Source organism: Lynx canadensis, chromosome A2 (assembly GCF_007474595.2).
Source record: "Lynx canadensis isolate LIC74 chromosome A2, mLynCan4.pri.v2, whole genome shotgun sequence".
Taxonomy (NCBI): Eukaryota; Metazoa; Chordata; class Mammalia; order Carnivora; family Felidae; genus Lynx; species Lynx canadensis.
In genome coordinates, this window is record NC_044304.2 from 123,396,861 (window position 1) to 123,417,460 (window position 20,600).

The 20,600-nt window shown below is 43.7% G+C and overlaps 2 protein-coding genes across 2 annotated transcripts in view; one reads left to right on the top strand and one right to left on the bottom strand.

Moving 5' to 3' along the window:
- FKBP9 (FKBP prolyl isomerase 9) overlaps window positions 1-20,322 on the top strand; it is a 42,113-nt gene extending 21,791 nt beyond the window's left edge. The window contains exons 6-10 of the mRNA XM_030308199.1: window positions 3,636-3,781; window positions 9,976-10,162; window positions 13,861-14,006; window positions 16,510-16,673; window positions 18,925-20,322. Of these exons, the coding sequence (XP_030164059.1) occupies window positions 3,636-3,781; window positions 9,976-10,162; window positions 13,861-14,006; window positions 16,510-16,673; window positions 18,925-19,101 (820 nt within the window). The 3' untranslated portion in view covers window positions 19,102-20,322. The remainder of the gene's footprint in view (window positions 1-3,635; window positions 3,782-9,975; window positions 10,163-13,860; window positions 14,007-16,509; window positions 16,674-18,924) is intronic.
- RP9 (RP9 pre-mRNA splicing factor) overlaps window positions 1-20,600 on the bottom strand; it is a 179,034-nt gene that overhangs the window by 37,987 nt on the left and 120,447 nt on the right. The gene's annotated exons all lie outside the window — the stretch shown is intronic.

Below are 20,600 nucleotides of genomic sequence, written 5' to 3' on the forward strand. Positions count from 1 at the left end.
TTTTGGACCTATTTAAATGTAAACTTTTTATGTTGTTAAATACATTTAACTTCTTTATGGTTTCCTTTACTCTTACATAAATTCTTATATAGTCTGTCTTTGGGGGCTTGGTAAAAATAAAAAATCTGTCCCCTCCCCTGGAGTACATAAACATTTGTCTATATTTTCCTTAAGCCTTTTTAATGGTTTTAAGGTTTTACCCTTTAAAGCATTTGGGGCATCTGGCTGGCTCAGTTGGTAGAGTATGCGACTCTTGATCTTGGGGTCGTGAGTTCAAGCCCCATGTTGGATGTAGAGCTTACTTAAAAAAAAGTATTATGTTCTTATTGTATAAGTGAAACAATACAATGATGTGTAATAAAATGTAGTAATTTCCCATTAACCCCTTTACCACCTGAGGTAAATATTAATAGCCTTCCACAGTGTCTCTCCATGCTCATAAATGCTTTCATGTTTAAATCTTAAATCCATCCAGAATTTTTTGTGGTATTCAGTGTGACAGTAAGAATCTAACTTTATTTCTTCCAGAAATGCTATCTTTCCCTCACTCATCTAAAATGTGACTTTTATTGTGTACTAAATTATTTTCCTTTTCTTTTTTTCTTTCTTTTTATTTTTAGAGAGAGAGAGAGAGGACAAGCAGGGGAGAGGGACTGAGGGAGGGGAGAGAGAATCCTAAGTAGGCTCCACCCAGAGCCCAATGTGGGGCTCAATCCCACAACCCTGGGATCACGACCTGAGTCAAAATCAAGAGTTAGATGCTCAACCGACTGAGCCACCCAGGCACCCTGATTATGTACTAAATTCTTACACATACTTTTGGGTCTTTGTCTAAAATTTATACCCTTTTTTATTGACCTAGCTATGTATAGGCCAATACCACACTTTTAACTATAGTTGCTTGTTAGTTTGTATGGTAGAGAGTATTCTTTTTTCCTTTTTATATTTATTTTTATTATTTTATTTGAGAGAGAGAGAGAGCACAGGCAGGGGAGAGGGGCAGAGGGAGAGAGAGAATCTTAAGCGGGCTCCACACTCAGTGCTGAGCCTGATGTGGGGATCAATCCCATAGCCCTGGGATCATGACCTGAGCTGAAATCAAGAGTCAGACGCTCCACCGAATGAGCCACCTAAGTGCCCCTCTTCTTTCCTTTTTAAATATCAGGTTTTTATTTTTTTTTTTAAATTTTTTTTTCAACGTTTATTTATTTTTGGGACAGAGAGAGACAGAGCATGAACGGGGGAGGGGCAGAGAGAGAGGGAGACACAGAATCGGAAACAGGCTCCAGGCTCCGAGCCATCAGCCCAGAGCCTGACGCGGGGCTCGAACTCACGGACCGCGAGATCGTGACCTGGCTGAAGTCGGACGCTTAACCGACTGCGCCACCCAGGCGCCCCTAAATATCAGGTTTTTAAAATTAAGTGATACATTGACGTGGATCAAAATCCTAAAAGTAATGAAAAATTTCCCTCCTATCCTGTCCTTCAATCACCCAGGTCCCCTCTCCACAGGGAGCCGGTGTTTTTAGCTTCATAGGTCTCCACATGTACACAGTGAAATACTTGTACACATTCTCCCATTTTATTTTTTTACAGGAATGAGAACTTGCTATATCCTGTACCTTCAGAACATTTTAAATAGTTTCTTTTTGCAAATGAATTTTGGAGTCTCTCTTCCCCTCTCCCCACACCACTCAGATTTTGGTTGAAATCGTTTCAAAATTCATAAATTAGTTTGGGGGAGCATTGACAACTTTCTAGTCCTCAACTTTCCCATTGGGGAAACATGGTACTTTCCCTTTTTTAAAACAAAAATTTTTTTAAATGTTTATTTATTCTTGAGAGAGAGAGAGAGAGATAGACAGACAGACAGGCAGACAGACAGACAGACAGAGTGTGAGCAGGGGAAGGGCAGAGAGAAAGGAAGACACAGAATCCGAAGCAGGCTTCAGGCTCTGAGCTGTCAGCAGAGAACCCAACGCGGGCTCGAACTCATGCACTGCAAGATCATGACCTGAGTCAGATCATGACCTGAGCCGAAGTGGGATGTTTACCTGACTGAGCCACCCAGGCGCCCCTCCCCCGCCCCCTGCTTTTATTTAAGTCTTCTTTTAAAGATATTCGAATTTCTCTACATGTCATGGCCACCCTGCTCATCCATTCTCTTCTTCTGAGGCTCTTTTCTGCCTCTCATCCTTGGCCTCTTTGTTTCCCCAGTCCTTTCCCCTGTGCAGATCCCGCCTCCTCAGTGTCCACTGTCTCCCCCACCCCATGGAACCTTTGCTGACTGTCCCACCCAGTGGCTCTTCCTGCTCTGAAGCACCTGCCATCTCTCCCACTGCTTAGTGTCCCTTTATAAGGAACCCTGTCTGGCAGTTGTCCTCCTCTTCCCTGAATCCCTGGTGGTGGCTGTTCTCTGCTGATGATCTCTCAAGTACTGGCTAGGGAGTAGTAACCTGGGGAAGGTGAGAGGTTGGCTCATGGCTAGAGGATGCTAGGGAGCCAAGCCTGGCTTCCTTGATGGCTGTGTTCCCATCCTGGCCCTCCTGGCTCATGTGAATGGCTGCAGTCTGGAGTTCCTCAGTGTGGGGGGAAAAGGGTATTTCTCCATAGCCTCTACTGAGGTGTTATGTAGATAATCTGCCTCCTGAGTGAGGAGAATCGTCTGTTATCCTTTTTCATGTCCCTTGACTTTGTGGTTGGTCTCTAGGGGTATTGAGAAGGGAGAGCCCCTGACGGAGGGTCTTTTCATCCCCCTGGCACCATTCGGCTGGCCATCTATTCTGAGGTAGTCATCATGTTTGAGGTAATGGTGGAACTGACTGGCTCTTTCAGGACAGACTTTTTGCCACATCTGCACTGGGTGGGGGTGAGTAATGAGTGCAGATTACCGTGGTTCAGACTTTGGTAGTAGACGTGGCAGATGAAGTTTTATTATTTTATCCTAGAAACATCTGGCTGTGAGGACTTGATTCCTGTCCTCACCAAACTCGCAGTAATCGGCTTCAATTGGCAGTTTATACAAAGGCTGGATCTCTCCACTGAGCAGAATGCTTGGGCCTCCTGCCAGTGACACTTGGGAAACCCAAGCACTCATCAGAAGGTAGCTTGGTGAGCAGAAATTACAGGAGGAAGGGTTCATCCAGGCTCTGGTAGACACTGCAGAGTTAAATTACTCTCTATATGTTACATTTCAGGCAATCCAAGTATTCATGTCTGACATATACAGATATTCTCTCCTTTAGAAACTGGAGACATTGTCCTTGTGACACATTCTTAGCTTCTAATAAGATGCTTTCTTCATTAACTTCACATGGTTACCAAGCACAGTCCAACTTATGTTAGCTGCATTTCTGTGTGTTTGCTTCTTGTCACTGCATCTCATCCATAATCTGGCCAACCCAGAGGGCTGGAGGGCTTGTTTCTGGGAGTGTGTCTGTACGTGGCTGCTCCCACGCTGTGTGTGGGTTCTCGGGGGAGCATGTTTCCAGGCTGTGTCCTCACATTCTAAGGTTTGGTCTTTTCCAGGGTCTGGAGGCCTCTGCGTTCCTGATGCCTCATGGTACTGACTGATGCACACAGCTGCTGTGGTATCGCTCGTGAGGAACCTCTTTCTTCCCTTCCATCTTTTCCAGCTACTCGCGGAACCGCACTTTTGACACATACATTGGGCAGGGCTACGTGATTGCTGGCATGGATGAAGGTTTACTTGGTGTTTGCATCGGAGAGAAGCGGAGGATTGTGGTTCCCCCTCACCTCGGCTATGGAGAGGAAGGAAGAGGTGAGTGCTGGCTGCTTCTAGGCTGGTTTCAAGTAATCAGAGCTTCTTGAGAGCCAGAATATGGAAGCTGAAGTCCCATTTAAGACTTAAGTGTCGGGCGCCTGGGTGGCTCAGTCAATTAAGCCTCCGACTCTGGCTCAGGTCATGATCTCACAGTTCATGAGTTCGAGCCTTGCATTAGGCTCCGCAGTGTTAGTGCAGAGTCTGCTTTGGATTCCCTCTCTCTCCGTTTTTCTCTCTGCCTCTACCCCACTTGCATTCTCTCTCTCTCTCTCACACCAAATAAATAAACTTAAAAAAAAAAAGACTTAAATGTCCAAATAGCTTTGGTTTCTAGACATGCTCTATTCTTTCCTCTTGTCCCCACTACCAGTTTCCCTCTGAAAATTCTTAGTTATGCCAAAGTTGGAAGAACTTTGCGATGAACTCTTAGATTCATCAATTGTTAACATCTTGCTATGTTTTTTTTTAAGTGTATTTATTTATTTTGAGAGAGAGAGAGAGAGGGTGAGAGTGTGCATGATGGGGAGGAGGGACAGAGAGAGAGAGAGAGAGGAAGGAGAATTCCAAGCAGGCTCTGTGCTCTGCATGGAGCACAGCTTGGGGCTTGATGTCATAATCCTGAGATCCTGACCTAAGCCGAAATCAAGAGTTGGGCACTTAACCGATTGAAACACCAGGTACCCCAACATCGTGCTATGTTTATTTTCTCTCTCTCCTTACATTTGTTTGTTTGTTGTTGTTGTTGTTGTTGTTGAGCCATTTGAAAATATATTGCAAACCTCCCCTTATCGATTTTTGGTTTTTAACGATTTTATTGATGTATAATTCATATGCCTTAAAATTTACCCATTTTTTAATTAAAAAAATTTTTTAATGTTTATTTATTTTTGAGAGAGAGAGCATGAGCAGGGGAAGGTTAGAGAGAGAGGGAGACACAGAAACCAAAGCAGGCTCCAGGCTCTGAGCTGTCAGCATAGAGCCTGATGGAGGGCTGGAACCCACAGACCGCAAGATCATGACCTGAGCCGAAGTTGGACCCTTAACCACTGAGCCACCCAGGTGCCCCCAAAATTTACCCATTTTAAGTGTACAATTCAGTGACTTTTAGTAAATGTAGTGAGTTGTGTAACCATCATCCATCTAATCTAATCTTAGAACATTTTTGTCACTCTAATAGCAAACCCCCTTTTGAACATTATACAAATGATACATGTTGAGTTTAGAAAAAAGAAAATACAGATAAAGAAAGAAAACAAAAATCTCCCACAATCTCAGCATGCAGGAATAAACACTGTAATGTGGTAGGCAGAACAGCAGCCCCAAAGATGTCCCTGTGCTATCCCCAGAACCTGTGAATATGTTACCTTTCATGATAAAAGGGATTTTGTGGATGTGATTAAGATGGGGATGTGATTAAGATCTTGAGATGGGGAGGTTATCCTGGATCATACAGGTGGCCTTGATGTACTTAAAAGAGCCTTTGTAAGAGGGAAGCAGGAGGTCAGAGAGAGGGGAAAATGCTCAGCTGCAGACTTAGAAGTTGGATGAAGGGGTCACAGGTCAAGGAATAAGGGCAGCCACAGAAAGCTGGAAAAAGCGAGGAAACAGATTCTTCCCCAAAGCCTCCAAAAGGAAAGAGTCCCTGCCAATACCTCGAATTTAGACCTTTGACCCTCCAGAGTTATAAGAATAAACCTGCATTGCTTTAAGCCACCAAATTTGTGGAAATTTGTTATAGTAACAATAGGAAACAAATGAAACTAATAGGAAACAACCATGAAGTGAAAATATATATCCACCTAACTAATAAATACTAACAAAAATGGGATTACCTAGGGGCACCTGGCTGGCTCTGTCGGAGGGGTGTGCAACTCTTAATCTCCATGTTATGAGTTCAAGCACCACGTTGGGTGTAGAGATTAATAAAAAAAATAAATTAACTTAAAAAATGGGATTATCAGAGTGCCTGGGGGGCTTAGGGTGGCTTTCTCAGTCAGTTAAGCGTCTGACTTCGACTCAGTTCATGATCTCATGGTTTGAGAGTTCAAGCCCTGCCTCTGGCTCTGTGCTGACAAGTCGGAGCCTGGAGCCTGCTTCAGATTCTGTCTCCCTCTCTCTTTGCCCCTCCCCCACTCATGCTCTGTCTCAAAAATAAACATTAAAAAATTTTTTTTAAATGGGATTATCTATACATATTTGTAATTTCTCTTCTTCACCTAATTTGTTGTAAACAACTATCTATGCCAACAGGTATTTTTTATGATTGCATAGTATTTCAAGCCGTATTTTCCTTCTTAAGTTTTTTCTCATATATATATATAGGCATACTTCATTTTATTTCTCTTTGCTTTATAGAATTCCACAGATAGTATTTTTTTTTTTTTTAAACAAATTGAAGTTTGTGGCGACCCTGCATCAACAAGTCTATCAGTGCCATATTCCCAGCACCATTTGTTCACTTCACGTCTCTGTGTCGCATTTTGGTAATTCCTGGCAATATTTCAAACTTTTTAATTGTTACTATATTTGTCATGGTGATCTGTGATCGGTGATTACGACTCTGAAAGCTCAGATGATGGCTTACGTTTTTTAGCAATAAAATACTTTTAATTAAGATATGCACATTGTTTTTTATAGACATAATGCAATTGCACACTTGATAGGCTGCAGTATAGTGCAGACAAAGCTTTTATACACACTGGGAAACGAAAACATTCATTTGACTCGTGTTATTGCGGTATTTGCTTTATTGCTGTGGTCTGGAACCAGACCCACAGCATCTTAGAGGTATGCCTGTACCATTGTTTGCTAACCTGCTTAGGACTAGTGGATGCAGTATTAATTTTGCTTTTGTATTATTTTTGCTGGTGGGATTCTGCCTGGTTTGGCTGGCTGTATACATTAATTTTGTTCTTCCAACCACTACTGATAATATGTATCTTCAGAATTTTCTTAGTAGGGTTTATTCAGAGGATCTATGAAGTATCAGGTTGGCTGGAAGCTAGAGTGTACCATGGAGAAACTTTCTTTTTTTTTCTCCCGGACTTAAGTTCCTGTTTTCAAAGTAAACTCTACCCCCAATGTGGGGCTCAGACTCACCACCCCAAGATCAAAAGTCACATGCTCTACTGGCTGAGCCATCCGGGCACCCATTAAATTTCTTTTCTTCTTTTTTTAAGTTTATTTTATTTTTTATTTTTTTTATTAAAAATTTTTTTTTAACGTTTATTTATTTTGGAGAGAGAGAGAGCATGAGTGGGGTAGGAGCAGAGAGAAAAAGAGACCCAGGACCAAACCAGGCTCCGGGCTCTGGGGTGTCAGCATGGAGGCCAGTGTAGGACTCGATCCCACCAACCGTGAGATCATGACCTGAACCAAAATCAAGAGTCGGACACTTAACTGACTGAGCCACCAAGGTGCCCCTAAATTTCTGATTTATAAAGTCATACCAGGTCACAGCTTAAGACACGTTCAACAGATCTTGCTTCATGTCCTGTTTGTCAAGTGTCTTGATGCTCTGTTGTGTATCATGTAAAATTCTGTTCAGATACATACAGAAATAGACAAATACTTTCCGAGTATTCATGTTTTGTTATGCCCTCAGGATTAATCCTTCGTTTCTCTAAAAATAATATATTGATGGAAAACATTTGCTTAAATTATTTTTTTCCTTTTGGCTTTCTATCAAGTATGAGACAGAGCTCTGCAAAGAATTATATAAGGCTCTGGGAATCATCGGAAGGCTCATAAATTCTGTGGTTATGAGGCTGCTTCGTTCCAAATCCTATGTTGCTGTGGGGCAGGGGCACTCAGATATGTACTGTCTAGATGCTCTTGCATGGGGGCAGGGGAGAAGGGCAGGGGGTAGGGGGGCAGCACCTCTGTCTTCTTTTGAATAGCATCTCCCTGGCCTCTTGGTGATGTTTGCCTAGGGCCTAATGCTAATTCCTCAGGGACTGACCCAAGAAAGATGTCAGGACATAGAGGAAATTTGGGGTTTCCTCATCACATACCACGGGGCCAAGCACATAGTAAACATTCAATAAATATTTGTGGAAGGAATGAAATACTGGGCCCTCTGTGGGGTTCTCCAGCTCCATTCTTGGCATTTCATTTTGTTGAGGCCATTTTGCCCTGCAGGATTGGTGGAGGGGAGGGAGTAGGCCTTCTGGAAAGGCTCTGGTCCTCTGCTTATCTGCTCTGTTCCACAGGGTCAGCCCTGAACTTTTGATGCTTGACTATGTTTGCAGCCCTGGAGGGGAGAATGGATTCTGCCTGAGGGCTTGTGGAAGCATCACTTCATGATCTTTCTTTCTTTCTTTCTTTCTTTCTTTCTTTCTTTCTTTCATGTTTATTTTTGAGAGACACAGAACACAAGCAGGGGAGGAGCAGAGAAAGAGGGAGACACAGAATCCGAAGCAGGCTCCAGGCTCTGAGCTGTCAGCACAGAGCCCGACGCAGGGCTCAAACTCACAAACCGCGAGATCATGGCCTGAGTGGATGTCGGACTCTCAACCGACTGAACCACCCAGGCACCCCATCACTTCCTCATTTTCTGTTCCCCAACTTTCAAGTTACTTTCCAAGTACTCTTAGATTGGGAATATAGGATTATGATGAGAATTAAATAATTACATATAAAGCACTTAGAAGAGTGCTTGGTACTTAATAAGCATCATGTGTGTCTGTGTGTGTGCGTGTGTCTGTGTGTGTGTTACAGAGAGCAACCAAAAATGGACACAGAAAAGTCCATTGCAGGGATGGGGGGAAGGGCTATTGGTGTTCACATATCTCTGTTTGAATTCTTTCTATAGCTGTGTTATTTTCTTCAACAAGTTATATGTGAGTTGGTTTTCTTATCTGTAAAACACTAATGAAAGCATTATACATCCTTGATTCTAAGTAATACTATTTACAAAGTTTTACATTTAATCTTCTTTAAAATGAGGGGTGCCTGGGTGGCTCAGTTGGTTGAGCAGTGGACTCTTGATTTCGGCTCAGGTCACGATCCCATCCCAGCGTCATGGGATCAAGCCCTGCTTCAGGCTCCGAGCTGAGCTTAAAATTCTCTCTCTTCCCTCCATCTCCCCCTCCTTTCTTTCTCTCTCTCTCTCTCTCTCAAAAATATAAATAAATAAATAAATAAATAAATAAATAAATAAATAAACTTCTCTGAAATGATCTGGGGGTGTGTTTAACCACAATGCATATGTTTAAGGTGTCCCTCTGGCCCCCTTGAGCCTCCTGAGAAGCTGCCATTAAATTCATGGAGCATCTGCTAATGCTGGGTTTATAGTAATACCCCACAAAGTGGTTGCAGGGATTTAATGAGATAGTGTATGTGAAGAATACATTGTAGACTGTAAAACATTATTCATATGTGAGGTAATGTTTTCAAAAGTGGAGATAATGGAAAAGAAAAGTTTACTAATAATTTTGTGTAGAACAGATAGGATGTGTTGTAAAAGTACTTTGTGAACCGTTAGGCCCTATCACAAGGGGTGTGTATGGGCCAAATTTGGCTGGGTGTTTTTTTCCCTCTGAAGTTTCTGTTAGTTTAGTTCCTCCTGCACACTGATAGAGGACTGGAGTGATTTTTGACTCTACAGCTGGTGTTCTCACTTCACCTCTTACTTCTGGTAGGAGCCAGGCAAGCCTTAGTTTCCTCATTTGTGATGAACTTAGCCATGCATCTTTCAGGCTTAGTGATTCCATGGGGCAGTTAGCTCATCATCTTGAATTATAGTCCAAACTGTGTTCTTAAAGTTTATTTATTTATTTATTTATTTATTTATTTATTTATTTAGAGAGAAATCCCGAGCAGGCTCCAAGCTGTCAGCACAGAGCCTGACACAGGGCTCCATCCCAGGAACCGTGAGATCATGTCCTGAGCCGAAATCAAGAGTTGGACGCTTAACCGACTGAGCCACCCAGGCGCCCCTCCAAACTGTGTTCTTAACTGGTTGCATGACCCTGGGCAAATCTTTGCCTCAGTTTCCCCATGTATAGAATGAGGGTTAGGTTACTTCTGACCGCCCTTCCAATTCATTCTCCCAGTATTCCCTAGATTTTCATATTTAGGTCCCTGTGTTTCTCACTGGGGGTCTGTGAGGACGTGCCTGGTGACACTGGGGAGGCACATGTGCTGCCACTTGGAGGACTTGCTCGTTAATTTCTCTGTCTGTCCTTTAGGGAATATCCCTGGCTCGGCTGTGCTGGTGTTTGACATCCATGTGATTGACTTCCACAACCCTTCAGACTCCATCAGCATCACCTCCCACTACAAGCCCCCCGACTGCTCAGTGCTGAGTAAGAAGGGGGATTACCTCAAGTATCACTACAATGCCTCCCTTCTGGATGGGACTCTGCTGGATTCCACGTAAGGACCACTGGGGACAGTAGAGGAGGGAGCTTGGAGGATAACAGCCATAGGTTCCCATGATTCTCCTTTTCTTTCATCAGATACTGGTTGACAGATTTTCTCTCCATGCTTCCCCACTGCAGAGAGCTAGCCTACATCACTGCTCAGGTGCATTATTCTAAAAGTTCCCTATGAATGGTCTCACCTTGCTCCTGTGAAATTGTCTTTCTGAAAAACGGGTATCATCTTATAACTGCTTTCTTTAAAAATTAACCCGCAGCTACATTACAAACTCCTCGGTCTGGCACATCAGCCTCTATTTGTCAGCTCTGTTCTGCTTAAATGGTCTTATCTTGTGTTAGGGCCCATCTTTTGCATCTAGGGCTGCCATGTGCAGTGGTGCAAGATGTGTACTGCTTAAACCCTTCCTTCTGACCAACTTCTGCCCTGGCAAAAATGTCCTCCCTTTTCACAAAATCTTTCCTTAATTCCTAGGAAGAATCAACTGCTCGCACTTCTGTGTCTCATAATGTTTTAAGATACTATTTTTATTAGCAAAAATTATTTATTTTTCATTATTTATTTTAGTTTCTGTCTCTGCTGCTGGTCTGAATACCTTAGAGATGCCCAGCATGCTTATTCACATTTTTATTCTTTACACCTAGCCCAGAGTCTTAACACGAAGGGAGCATTTTATAAATGTTAACTGATTGAGATGAATCTGAAATTTTATTAATAGGAATCAACAGTATAATCTAATATCATTGCCAATTTTGGTAAAAGGAGCTTTGCTTCTTATGTTTCTGAATCTTTAGGTATAGCTGTAAGTTAATAAAATATTCTCTGGGAAAGAAACATTTTCAGCCTTTCTTTATATCTCCATAGAAATCTATCCATTTTCGTACCGAGTCTGACTTAGACTCCTGAGTTGGGGCTTGGGGAGAAAGAAGGGCTTCATAAATAAGTATGGGTTGCTGCATTTATGCTGCATGAGGAAGGCCTTCTCTGCCTCGCACCTGCCCCTCTGCCTTCTAGCTTCAGGCAACATTGTGTGTGGCTGGAGAGAGCGAGCCGGGCATGGAGACAGAGCCCTAGGGACACGTGCTCTTCAGAGCATTCTCTCTGGGTGCTATGAGATCCCGTATACTAATGCACTTTGTATATTTCATGCAATCTAAAACGTATTGGTTATTAGAAGCATCATGTTATGTATCTCTAAGAAAGTAAAAATGCCCCCAAATTAACATGCTGTTAATTATGAAGTGTATCCCAATTACAGAGATGTTAAAATGTGAAAATGTGTGCATTATAGAATCAGTGAAGTGTATACTAGCTTCCAGAGAGCAGATTTACGCGGACCTGCTTTACAACAAACCTCATTGCATTAATATGAAAAGACTTTGGAGGGCAGTGGGAAAGAAGCATGCCTTGTTGTTTGGGGGGATTAAGCCCGCGCTTATGCATGTTTATGCACGCTTATGCACGTGAAAATGGCCCACAAGGTTAGAGTAGTCTAGAAGGTCAATGGCTTGCTGTTATTGTCTTGCTAATGTTCATATTCTTGTCTGGTGCTCTGACTGCTGGGTGGGGGTAGGTGGGAAGGGGAAGTGGGGGTGGAAAACGAACAAAGGAATTCCTTCTCAGTGGGTTCAGGATATGCTTCTCATGTAGGGTGGGGAGAATCAGCCTTCCTGCCTTCTAATGTGTTTGGTGGATTCACAACATTCCTACAGAGCATCCGGTAGCCATGTGAGGCTCCTTCCTTTTATCAGACTCCATTCTATACCTTGAGAGTCGTTTGTGGTACGTGTAAATCTACAATGAAGAGCAACATCCGGCATCCCCGATGGTCTGTTCTGGGCGTAAGCTTCAGAGTAATGGGAAAATGGGACGTAGGGTGGGATGTGTGTGGGAGAGGAAGGGAAGACCTGGTCCCACCCCGAGCCTTCCACGGGCCTTGTAGACAAGGAGGCAGGTGCTGCTGCGGGCGCTTTTTCATCAGCACGGAGAGAAACTGGCTGTGGAGAGGATGGAGGGAAACGTGGGCGGAGAGCCAGAGAGGGCAGCCTACAAGTGGGAAGCAGGAAGCTTGCAGTGGATGGGAAGCCAGGAATGCACAGAAAGAATGAGAAGAATGTCAGAGGAAAACTGGCAGGAAACAAACAAACAACTACACAAGCGGTTGATCTGAGGAAAAGCAATTAGTGGGGCTTTCAGAGATGACACGTGAAAGCAAAATGTTTGCTTGGAGGATTTTCTTCATGTGTGTTTAAACTGGCCTCAGAGAGGAAGAATAAACATTTGTTATTTGATAGCTAAATGAGGTTTTTGAATATTTGGGAAGACTTTGAAACAGAGTATTCCCATGGGAGGTGCCAGCGGTCCCCGGAGAAAGGCAGGGTGAAGGTGCCTCTGTGCTGCTGACAAAGGAGGAATTGTGTGTGGGGCAGGACAGAGGATGTCCTGCTCCCTCCCACAGGCCTTGGGCCAAGGCATCTGGTGCCAGAGCTGGCTTTGTTTTGGTTTCGTCCCAGGTAGGACAAAGGCAAACCCTGTTTTGGTTTAGTGCCAGAGAGCCAGCCTGGCCCTGGGAACCAGCTTGAGAAGAGAAAGTAGCCCTGCACCCAGGGGAAGCTGGGAAGCCTGAGAAGGGGATGTGACCCGAGGGGGCTGTCCCCTCCATGTTGCCACCATCCGGAAATGGGCATCAAGGGAGCCCTAAGATACTGGGGAGGTTTTTCTTCCTTGACATTGAAGAAGAAAGCGGTAGTGCCATACTTTCTGGAACTAGATTTATTTTCGGTAGTGAGGGAGGTGATAGAGGCAACTCTCTTGTACGTGGATGTCTCAGGGACCGTGGACATCAAGGATGCTTTAACTGTGGCTCAAGTTAAACTTTCGGTCATTTTTTTAGAGTCAAAAACTATTGCAGACACAAGCACTTCGCATACTCAAGGCCATCCATTTTTTGAGCTCTTTATACTTGTTCTCCTCCGTGCCAGCATCATGAGTTATTTACTGTTGAGAATATCCCTGTGAGATAGCTATTATTATCGCCAGTTTATAGATGAGGAAATTGAGAGGTTTTATTTTTCAGCATCCAATCAAGTGGCAGAAGCAAGATTCAGAGTCAGGTCTTGATAAATCCAAAACACATAAATCCAAAACACAGGGTTATGCATTTTTCAAATTCTCATGAAAACTCCTTACTAGGATATTTATTAAAATATAGAGAAAAGTTGTAAGAGCAGTACGAAGGAAGGACTTCTTTTTTCCCCGAATCACTGGGGATAGGTTGCCACCATGATGTCCCATCACCCATTTCCTACAAATGTCGACATTCTCCTACATAATTCAACGCATACTTTATAACCAGAAAGTTAACACTGATACGTTATCATGTTTTAATCCCCAGACCCCACCTAAGTTTTGCCACTTGTTCCCAGAAGGTCTTTTATAGCAAAATGATCCCACTCCATATTCTCCAATACTCTGGACTGGTTCCTCAGCCTTTCCTTGATTTTCACCTTGACACTTTTGAAGATTACAGGTTCGTTTTTTGCAGAATCGTTCTCAGTTTGCTCTTGTCTGATGTTTCTTCCTGATTAGATAGGGGTTCTGTGTCTGTGGCAGAAGAGATGGTCCTTTTCATGAAAACGCTTTCAAATATCGATGGGTTGATGACCTAACGAGGGACTCTTCTGTTTCATTTTCAGGTGGAATTTAGGCAAAACGTATAATATTGTTTTGGGATCTGGACAAGTTGTGTTGGGAATGGATATGGGTCTCCGAGAGATGTGTGTTGGAGAGAAACGGACAGTGATCATCCCACCCCACCTGGGCTATGGGGAGGCTGGCGTGGGTGAGTAAGCACCAGCATTAAAGGGTTTTGGGGCACGTTCACAATCTGAGTGTTGTGCTTTTGGGGTACCATATTTAGAGCCCCAATATGCTTCTTCCATTTAAAACCCAAAGAATCAGGGGCGCCTGAGTGTCCGACTTCGGCTCAGGTTGTGACCTCACGGTTTGTCAGTTCAAACCCTGGATTGGGCTCACTGCTATCAGCAGAACCCACTTCAGATCCTCTGTCCCCTCTTTCTGCCCCTCCTCTGGTTGTGTAGGCTCTCTCTCTGTCTCAAAAGTAAATAAACATTAAAAAAAAATCTGGCACCTGGCTGGCTCAGTTGGTGGAGCATGCAACTCTAGATCTTGGGGTCATGAGTTCAGGCCCCATGTTGGGCGTAGAACTTACTAAAAAAGAAACAAAAAAACAATAAAGTGCCTGCTACTTCCTCCAGTCCAAGAAGAAACACTTCAAAAAATGGATACCCTATAAGACCTTGTGATATATATTATAAATAATTATAACATAATAATTTTAAAAAAGATATATATACATGCATGTATATATTCGTATACTTACATTTGAGCCCATACTACCCATACTATATATACTGTTCTCAAATTTGTGTTTACAGTCATATCTTAGGTCAGGATTTTAAGGCATACTGTTTTATTCTTAAGGTTCTGCTGTAGGATTTATTCAAAAATTCTACCATTGTGGTCTCTTCTAGTGCTTTTCAAACTTTTTTCACCGAGACATACAGTTAAGAAATACTTTTTATCTCCCCATCTGTGTTACACATAAACATGCAATTTATACATATACTCATACACAATTAGTTCTGTATATAAAATTTAAACTCAAGTTTTATGAAACCATACCTATCCTTTCTATGGACAGTGTACCCTGATCTATTTTATTCCTGAATTTAAAAAATTGGTGGTCACCATGCTGTAAATAGATTTCATGACTTACTAATGGTAAGTACCTACAGTTTGGAAAAAACCACTTGCTGGTTTTGAACTTTTTTGTTTTTAATTTATTTTTTAATTTACATCTAAGTTAGTTAGCACGTAGTGCAATAATGATTTCAGGAGTAGATTCCAGTGATTCGTCCTCTATGTATAACACCCGGTGCTCATCTCAACAAGTGTCTTCTTTAATGCCACTTACCCATTTAGCCCATCCCCCCCCCCACAAACCCTCCAGCAACCCTCTGTTTGTTCTCTATATTTATTTTTTTTGTTTTTTGTTTTTTTTGGTTTTTGGTTTTTTTTAGCGTTTATTTATTTTTGAGACAGAGAGAGACAAAGCATGAACGGGGGAGGGTCAGAGAGAGGGAGACACAGAATCCGAAACAGGCTCCAGGTTCTGAGCTGTCAGCACAGAGCCCGACACGGGGGCTCGAACTCACGGACCGCGAGATCATGACCTGGGCGGAAGTCGGCCGCTTAACCGACTGAGCCACCTAGGCGCCCCTGTTCTCTATATTTAAGAGTTTCTTATGTTTTGTCCCTCGCCCTGTTCTTATATTATTTTTGCTTCCCTTCCCTTATGTTCATTTGTTTTGTATCTTAAGTTCCTCATATGAGTGAAGTCATACGATACTCGTCTTTCTCTAACTGACTAATTTCACTTACCAGAATACCCTCTAGTTCCATCAACGTAGTTGCAAATGGCAAGATTTCATTCTTTTTGATTGTCGAGTAATACTCCATTGCATATATATATACCACATCTTCTTTATCCATTCATCCATCGATGGACACTTGGGCTCTTTCCATACTTTGGCCATTGTCAATAGCGCTGCTATAAACATGGGGTTGCATGTGCCCCTTCGAAACAGCACACCTGTATCCCTTGGATAAATACCTAGTAGTGCAATTGCTGGGTCGTGGGGTAGTTCTATTTTTAGTTTTTTGAGGAACATCCATACTGTTTTCCAGAGTGGCCGCACCAGCTTGCATTCCCACTAACAATGCAAAAGAGATCCTCTTTCTCTGCATCCTTGCCAACACCTGTTGTTGCCTGAGTTGTTCATGTTAGCCATTCCGACAGGTGTGAGGTGGTATCTCATTGTGATTTAATTTGTATTTCCCTGATGATAAATGATGTTGAACATCTGTTTATATTATAGTCTGTTAGCCATCAGGATGTCTTCTTTGGAGAGTGTCTATTCATGTCTTTTGCCCATTTCTTCACTGGATTATTTGAATTTTTTGTTTTTTTTTTAGTTAGTTTGTTTGTTTATTTATTTAGAGCACGAGCAGGGGAGGGGCAGACAGAGAAGGAGACAGAGAATCCCAAGCAGCTCGATTCTACTACCCTGAAATCATGACCTGAGCTGAAATCAAGAGTTGGATGCTTAACTGACTGAGATACTCAGGTGCCCCTGGTGTTGAGCAGGAAATGCTTGCCACCTGTGAGGCAGCTGGAACCTTGGGTGGGGGAGGGAGGTTGAGATGGGCATGCCTGCTGCCTGGTGGTGCTAACCCTGTTTCCTCCCTTATTGGTGAGACAGATGGAGAAGTACCCGGCAGTGCCGTCTTGGTGTTTGACATTGAGCTGCTGGAGCTCGTGGCGGGTCTGCCTGAGGGGTACATGTTCATATGGAATGGCGAGGTGTCACCCAACCTGTTTGAAGAAATCGACAAGGATGGTGATGGAGAAGTCCTCCTCGAAGAGGTAACCGACCTTCAAAAGAGAGTGGGACTAAATGAACTGGGGGGAGCCTTATTGGGGCAGGGATCCATTCCAGATGTGAAGCCTTCTCAGAGTGAGGAGGATGCACTTTTGTACACACTCTCTAAATTGAAGCTCACAGTTCCTCTCTGGAGAAACTGAGGCCCTGAGAGGTACAGGGCTTGATCCCAGGGCTGACAGATCTAGATTCGGTTCTCAGTTCCTGGGTGCTCACTGTATGCCTGCATTATGTTGAATGTTTTTCATATACATTCTCTTGCTTGGCCCTTGTGGCAGCCATGTAATCATCATCCCCGTTTTTCAGAAGCAGCAGCTGTACGCAGATGAGATAAATGATTTGCCTGAGATCACAGAGCTACCTAGTGGTTTGAGCCATGGTACATATCTCCATCTTGATCATCTAGGTCCTGGGTGGATTCTTCTGTAGCAGACACCCCTTCATGGAGCTGGAGAATAGAGTCGGCTGTCCTGTCACACCCTCCTCAGTTCCAGTATCTGCCTGTTCCACATCTGCTTATTCAAGGACACGGCTCCAGCCTTCTCCCCTTTCTCTCTTACATCAGCCACATTTCCCTGGCTACTGGATTGCTCACATTAGCATAAAAACATGCTATTATTTTCCCTTTTCTTGGTGCATCTTCTCATTTATTTTGTTTCTTTGCTCCCTTTACAGCGAAAATGTCAAAACTTTTAAATCCACTCCTGTCAGACATTTGTCCTTCTGTGTCACTGAGCCTGGTCTTGCTAAGGTGACCAGTGCCTTTTATGTGGCTGCCGCCAGTGGTCACTGCTCACTGTCCTCACTCTTGGACACAGCTGACTGCTTTGCAGGACACCTTCTTTCCCTCGCTTCCAGACCACACTTTCTTGGTGTTCCTTCTACCTCACTAGTGGCTCCTTCTCAGGAATCTTCTCCCTCTCTTCATGCTGGAGTGTCCCCAGCCTGAGTTTTGAGCTTGTTCTCTCCTCCATCTCATGTCACTCCCTTGGTGATCTCAACCAGTCCAGTGGCTTTGTCATCCGCATGCCATGACTGGTCTGGTCTTCTCTCTCTACCTCCTACTCAGACATCTAATTGCCCACCTGACATCTTCATTTTTTGAATGCTGCTGCTACCTCCCTCTCCTGAACTTGCCTCACCCAAAGCCTTCCTCATCTCCTCTGATGGCAACTCCGTCCTTCCAGTTGCCAGGTGAGAGCACTCAGTAATCTTTGACTCCTCTCTTTCTCACATAGGCTATAGTAAACCCACCAGGAAATCATCCTAGCTCTATCCTGAAAATTTATCTACATCTCACCACCTCCAGTTGGTAGCATCTTGGGCCACTGTCTGCTTGGTCTTGCTTGGACCTCTACGAAGGTCTTTGTGCTTTTCAGCCTTGCCCCTCACGGCAGCCGGAGTGATCCTTCTGAAACTTCAATTGGATTATGGCTTGTCTCAGAACCCTGCAGAAGCCCCTCTGTTTCCAGAGTCCTTACAGTGTCCTGCAAAGACCCCAAGAAGGTTCTCCACGACCTGCTCGCTGTAACTTCCTCTTCAGCTGCTCCTCTCTACCAGGCATTGCACACGCTGGGCCTTTGCACCAGCTGTCCCTCCACCCAGAAGACACTTCCCTGGATAACTGTTTGGCTCATTCCCTCCCTTCCTTCAAGCCTTTGCACAGGTCTCTCTTTTTCATTAGGGTTTTACTCTGACCACTGGATTGAGACCTCAACCCACTCCCCGACCTGTACTCTTGATCCTCCTTACTTGACTCTACTCCTTTGTTTTCTGGAGCATTGCACTTTTGAACTTAATATGTGACTTACTTAATTTTTTATGTTCTTTTCTAATTGTGTGTCTTTCCCACTAGGATATATGCTAGAATTACAAGGGCAAGGTTATGTTTTCATTGTATGAAGGAAAGAAGGGAGGGAGGGAGGCAGCAGTGTTCTCAGAGGCAAAGATGGTTAGGGCATCAGCCTGTGGTGGAGAGCTAAGTGTTGATTTAGGGAGAAGGGATAGCTCCATTCACTGCTTCGTGGAGCCTAGGAACTTCTGGAGTTATTAGTCATTACGGTTATACACCTGCATCTGGAGGGAGAAACACCAGGCAGGTTGCGTAGCTCACAAAATTGTGTCTGTTTTGCAAGCTTAGACTCAAATTCCAGCCCCATTGCCCTCGGGACGCTCTGTTCAGACCCTGGCTCGGCTGCTGTATCTCATGGTCTGTCCTGTCCCCTCTCTTTCCAGTTCTCAGAATACATTCATGCCCAGGTGGCATCTGGCAAAGGGAAACTCGCTCCTGGTTTTGATGCTGAGATGATTGTGAAGAATATGTTCACCAACCAGGACCGGAATGGAGATGGGAAGGTCACGGCAGAGGAATTCAAACTCAAAGACCAGGAGGCTAAACATGATGAACTCTAAACCTGCCTTGGGCCACCTGCGTGATACCAAGCCCCCAGTCATGGCTGAAAGTGAAGCGAAGGCCCGCGGGTCTCTCAGAAGGTGAATCGTCCACAAGTAGTAGATGGTCACATAGTATGTGGGGCATATGTCAGGGATGGGTCGATACACATGGTGAGAATTTTAGGCCAAATGCCAGTGATATGAAAATCAGTGTCAGGTGCCTTAGCAGGGGCTGTGTAGAATATTGAAGAGGCTGCACTGTCAACCATTGTTTTGTGAGCCTTCTGTGTAGTTTTGTTATTAAAGGAAAATAGTGTCATACAGAAGTCATAACCATTTTGGAGGGAACAGAAGAAAAAGCGTCCAGGAGGTCTACATAAAGAGCATTAAAAAAATTTTTTTTAACTTGCTGGTGTTTTAAAAGTGTTCTCCAGATGAGCAGAAAAGACAAACGGCCTGCCCCAGCAGTATTTCCTCAAAAGCCCCAGGATGGGGCCCTTTTGTCAGTGGCCCGTACAGGCTCTGGTAATGCCCAGCTTCCACTTTCCTGCTACACACACACACACACACACACACACATGCATGCACATGCACACACACCTACTTGCACATGTGTGCTTTGATAGTTAATCATGCTCTACCTGTTGTGGTCTTCCAATTGGCTGGGTGACTTGGAAGTTAAGAAGAAAATCAGTGGACCAAACAAGAGGCATCTTGGACTATGAGAATTTGATTCTATGTTTGCCACATAAGATTATCTGCTTCACCCTTTCTTATTCCCATTGCTCTATCCTCCCTGAATCTTTTGATCAGATAGATTTGTATAGGGCTTGTGGCTAACCCATGCTCCAGAGTATGTGACCAAGATAGGAAGTATCATCTCAACAGATGAGCATACACAAGGTGACATATTTCTGCTCATTTGTGTCCTGGAGAGGGAGGTGCCCTAAAGCCCATGGGCCTCTCTCTGTGTAGAAAAACAAGGACACTGTTACCTGCCCCCATGTTACGCAGTAACCAACAACCTTGCTGCCTTATGTCCTCTGTTCCCAAGTGGTGGTGGCGTCCACCCTGAAGTAATCAGTAATTTTCCTTTTTAAACTGCTTTATTTTTACTAATTTAAACTGTTTTGTACTGATGTAGCCCTGAGATAGTTCATGAAAATGCTGTGCACTCCTTCAATGGAATAAATGTTGGAAAACTGAACTTTTCATATATAAAAAAATTGAATGATAATATCAAGTGTTGTGGAGTTTTATTTGAAGGCTGAGAGGATCCTATGAGAATACGTCTTGATTATCCATTGAGAATCGCCTCAAGGTGGGCTGCATCTCATTGAAGGTGGAGGAGTGTGACGGATAGTGTATGGGGGTGTGTCAGTCAGGTCCTGGCAGTAAACACACACACATACGGGCCTTCCAAAGAGAAGCTATGTAAAGGACTTTACAGATGTGTGGACAGGGCCTAGAGACCTAGTTAGGATGTCAAGGTACCATGATAGATGTTGGCCAGCAGC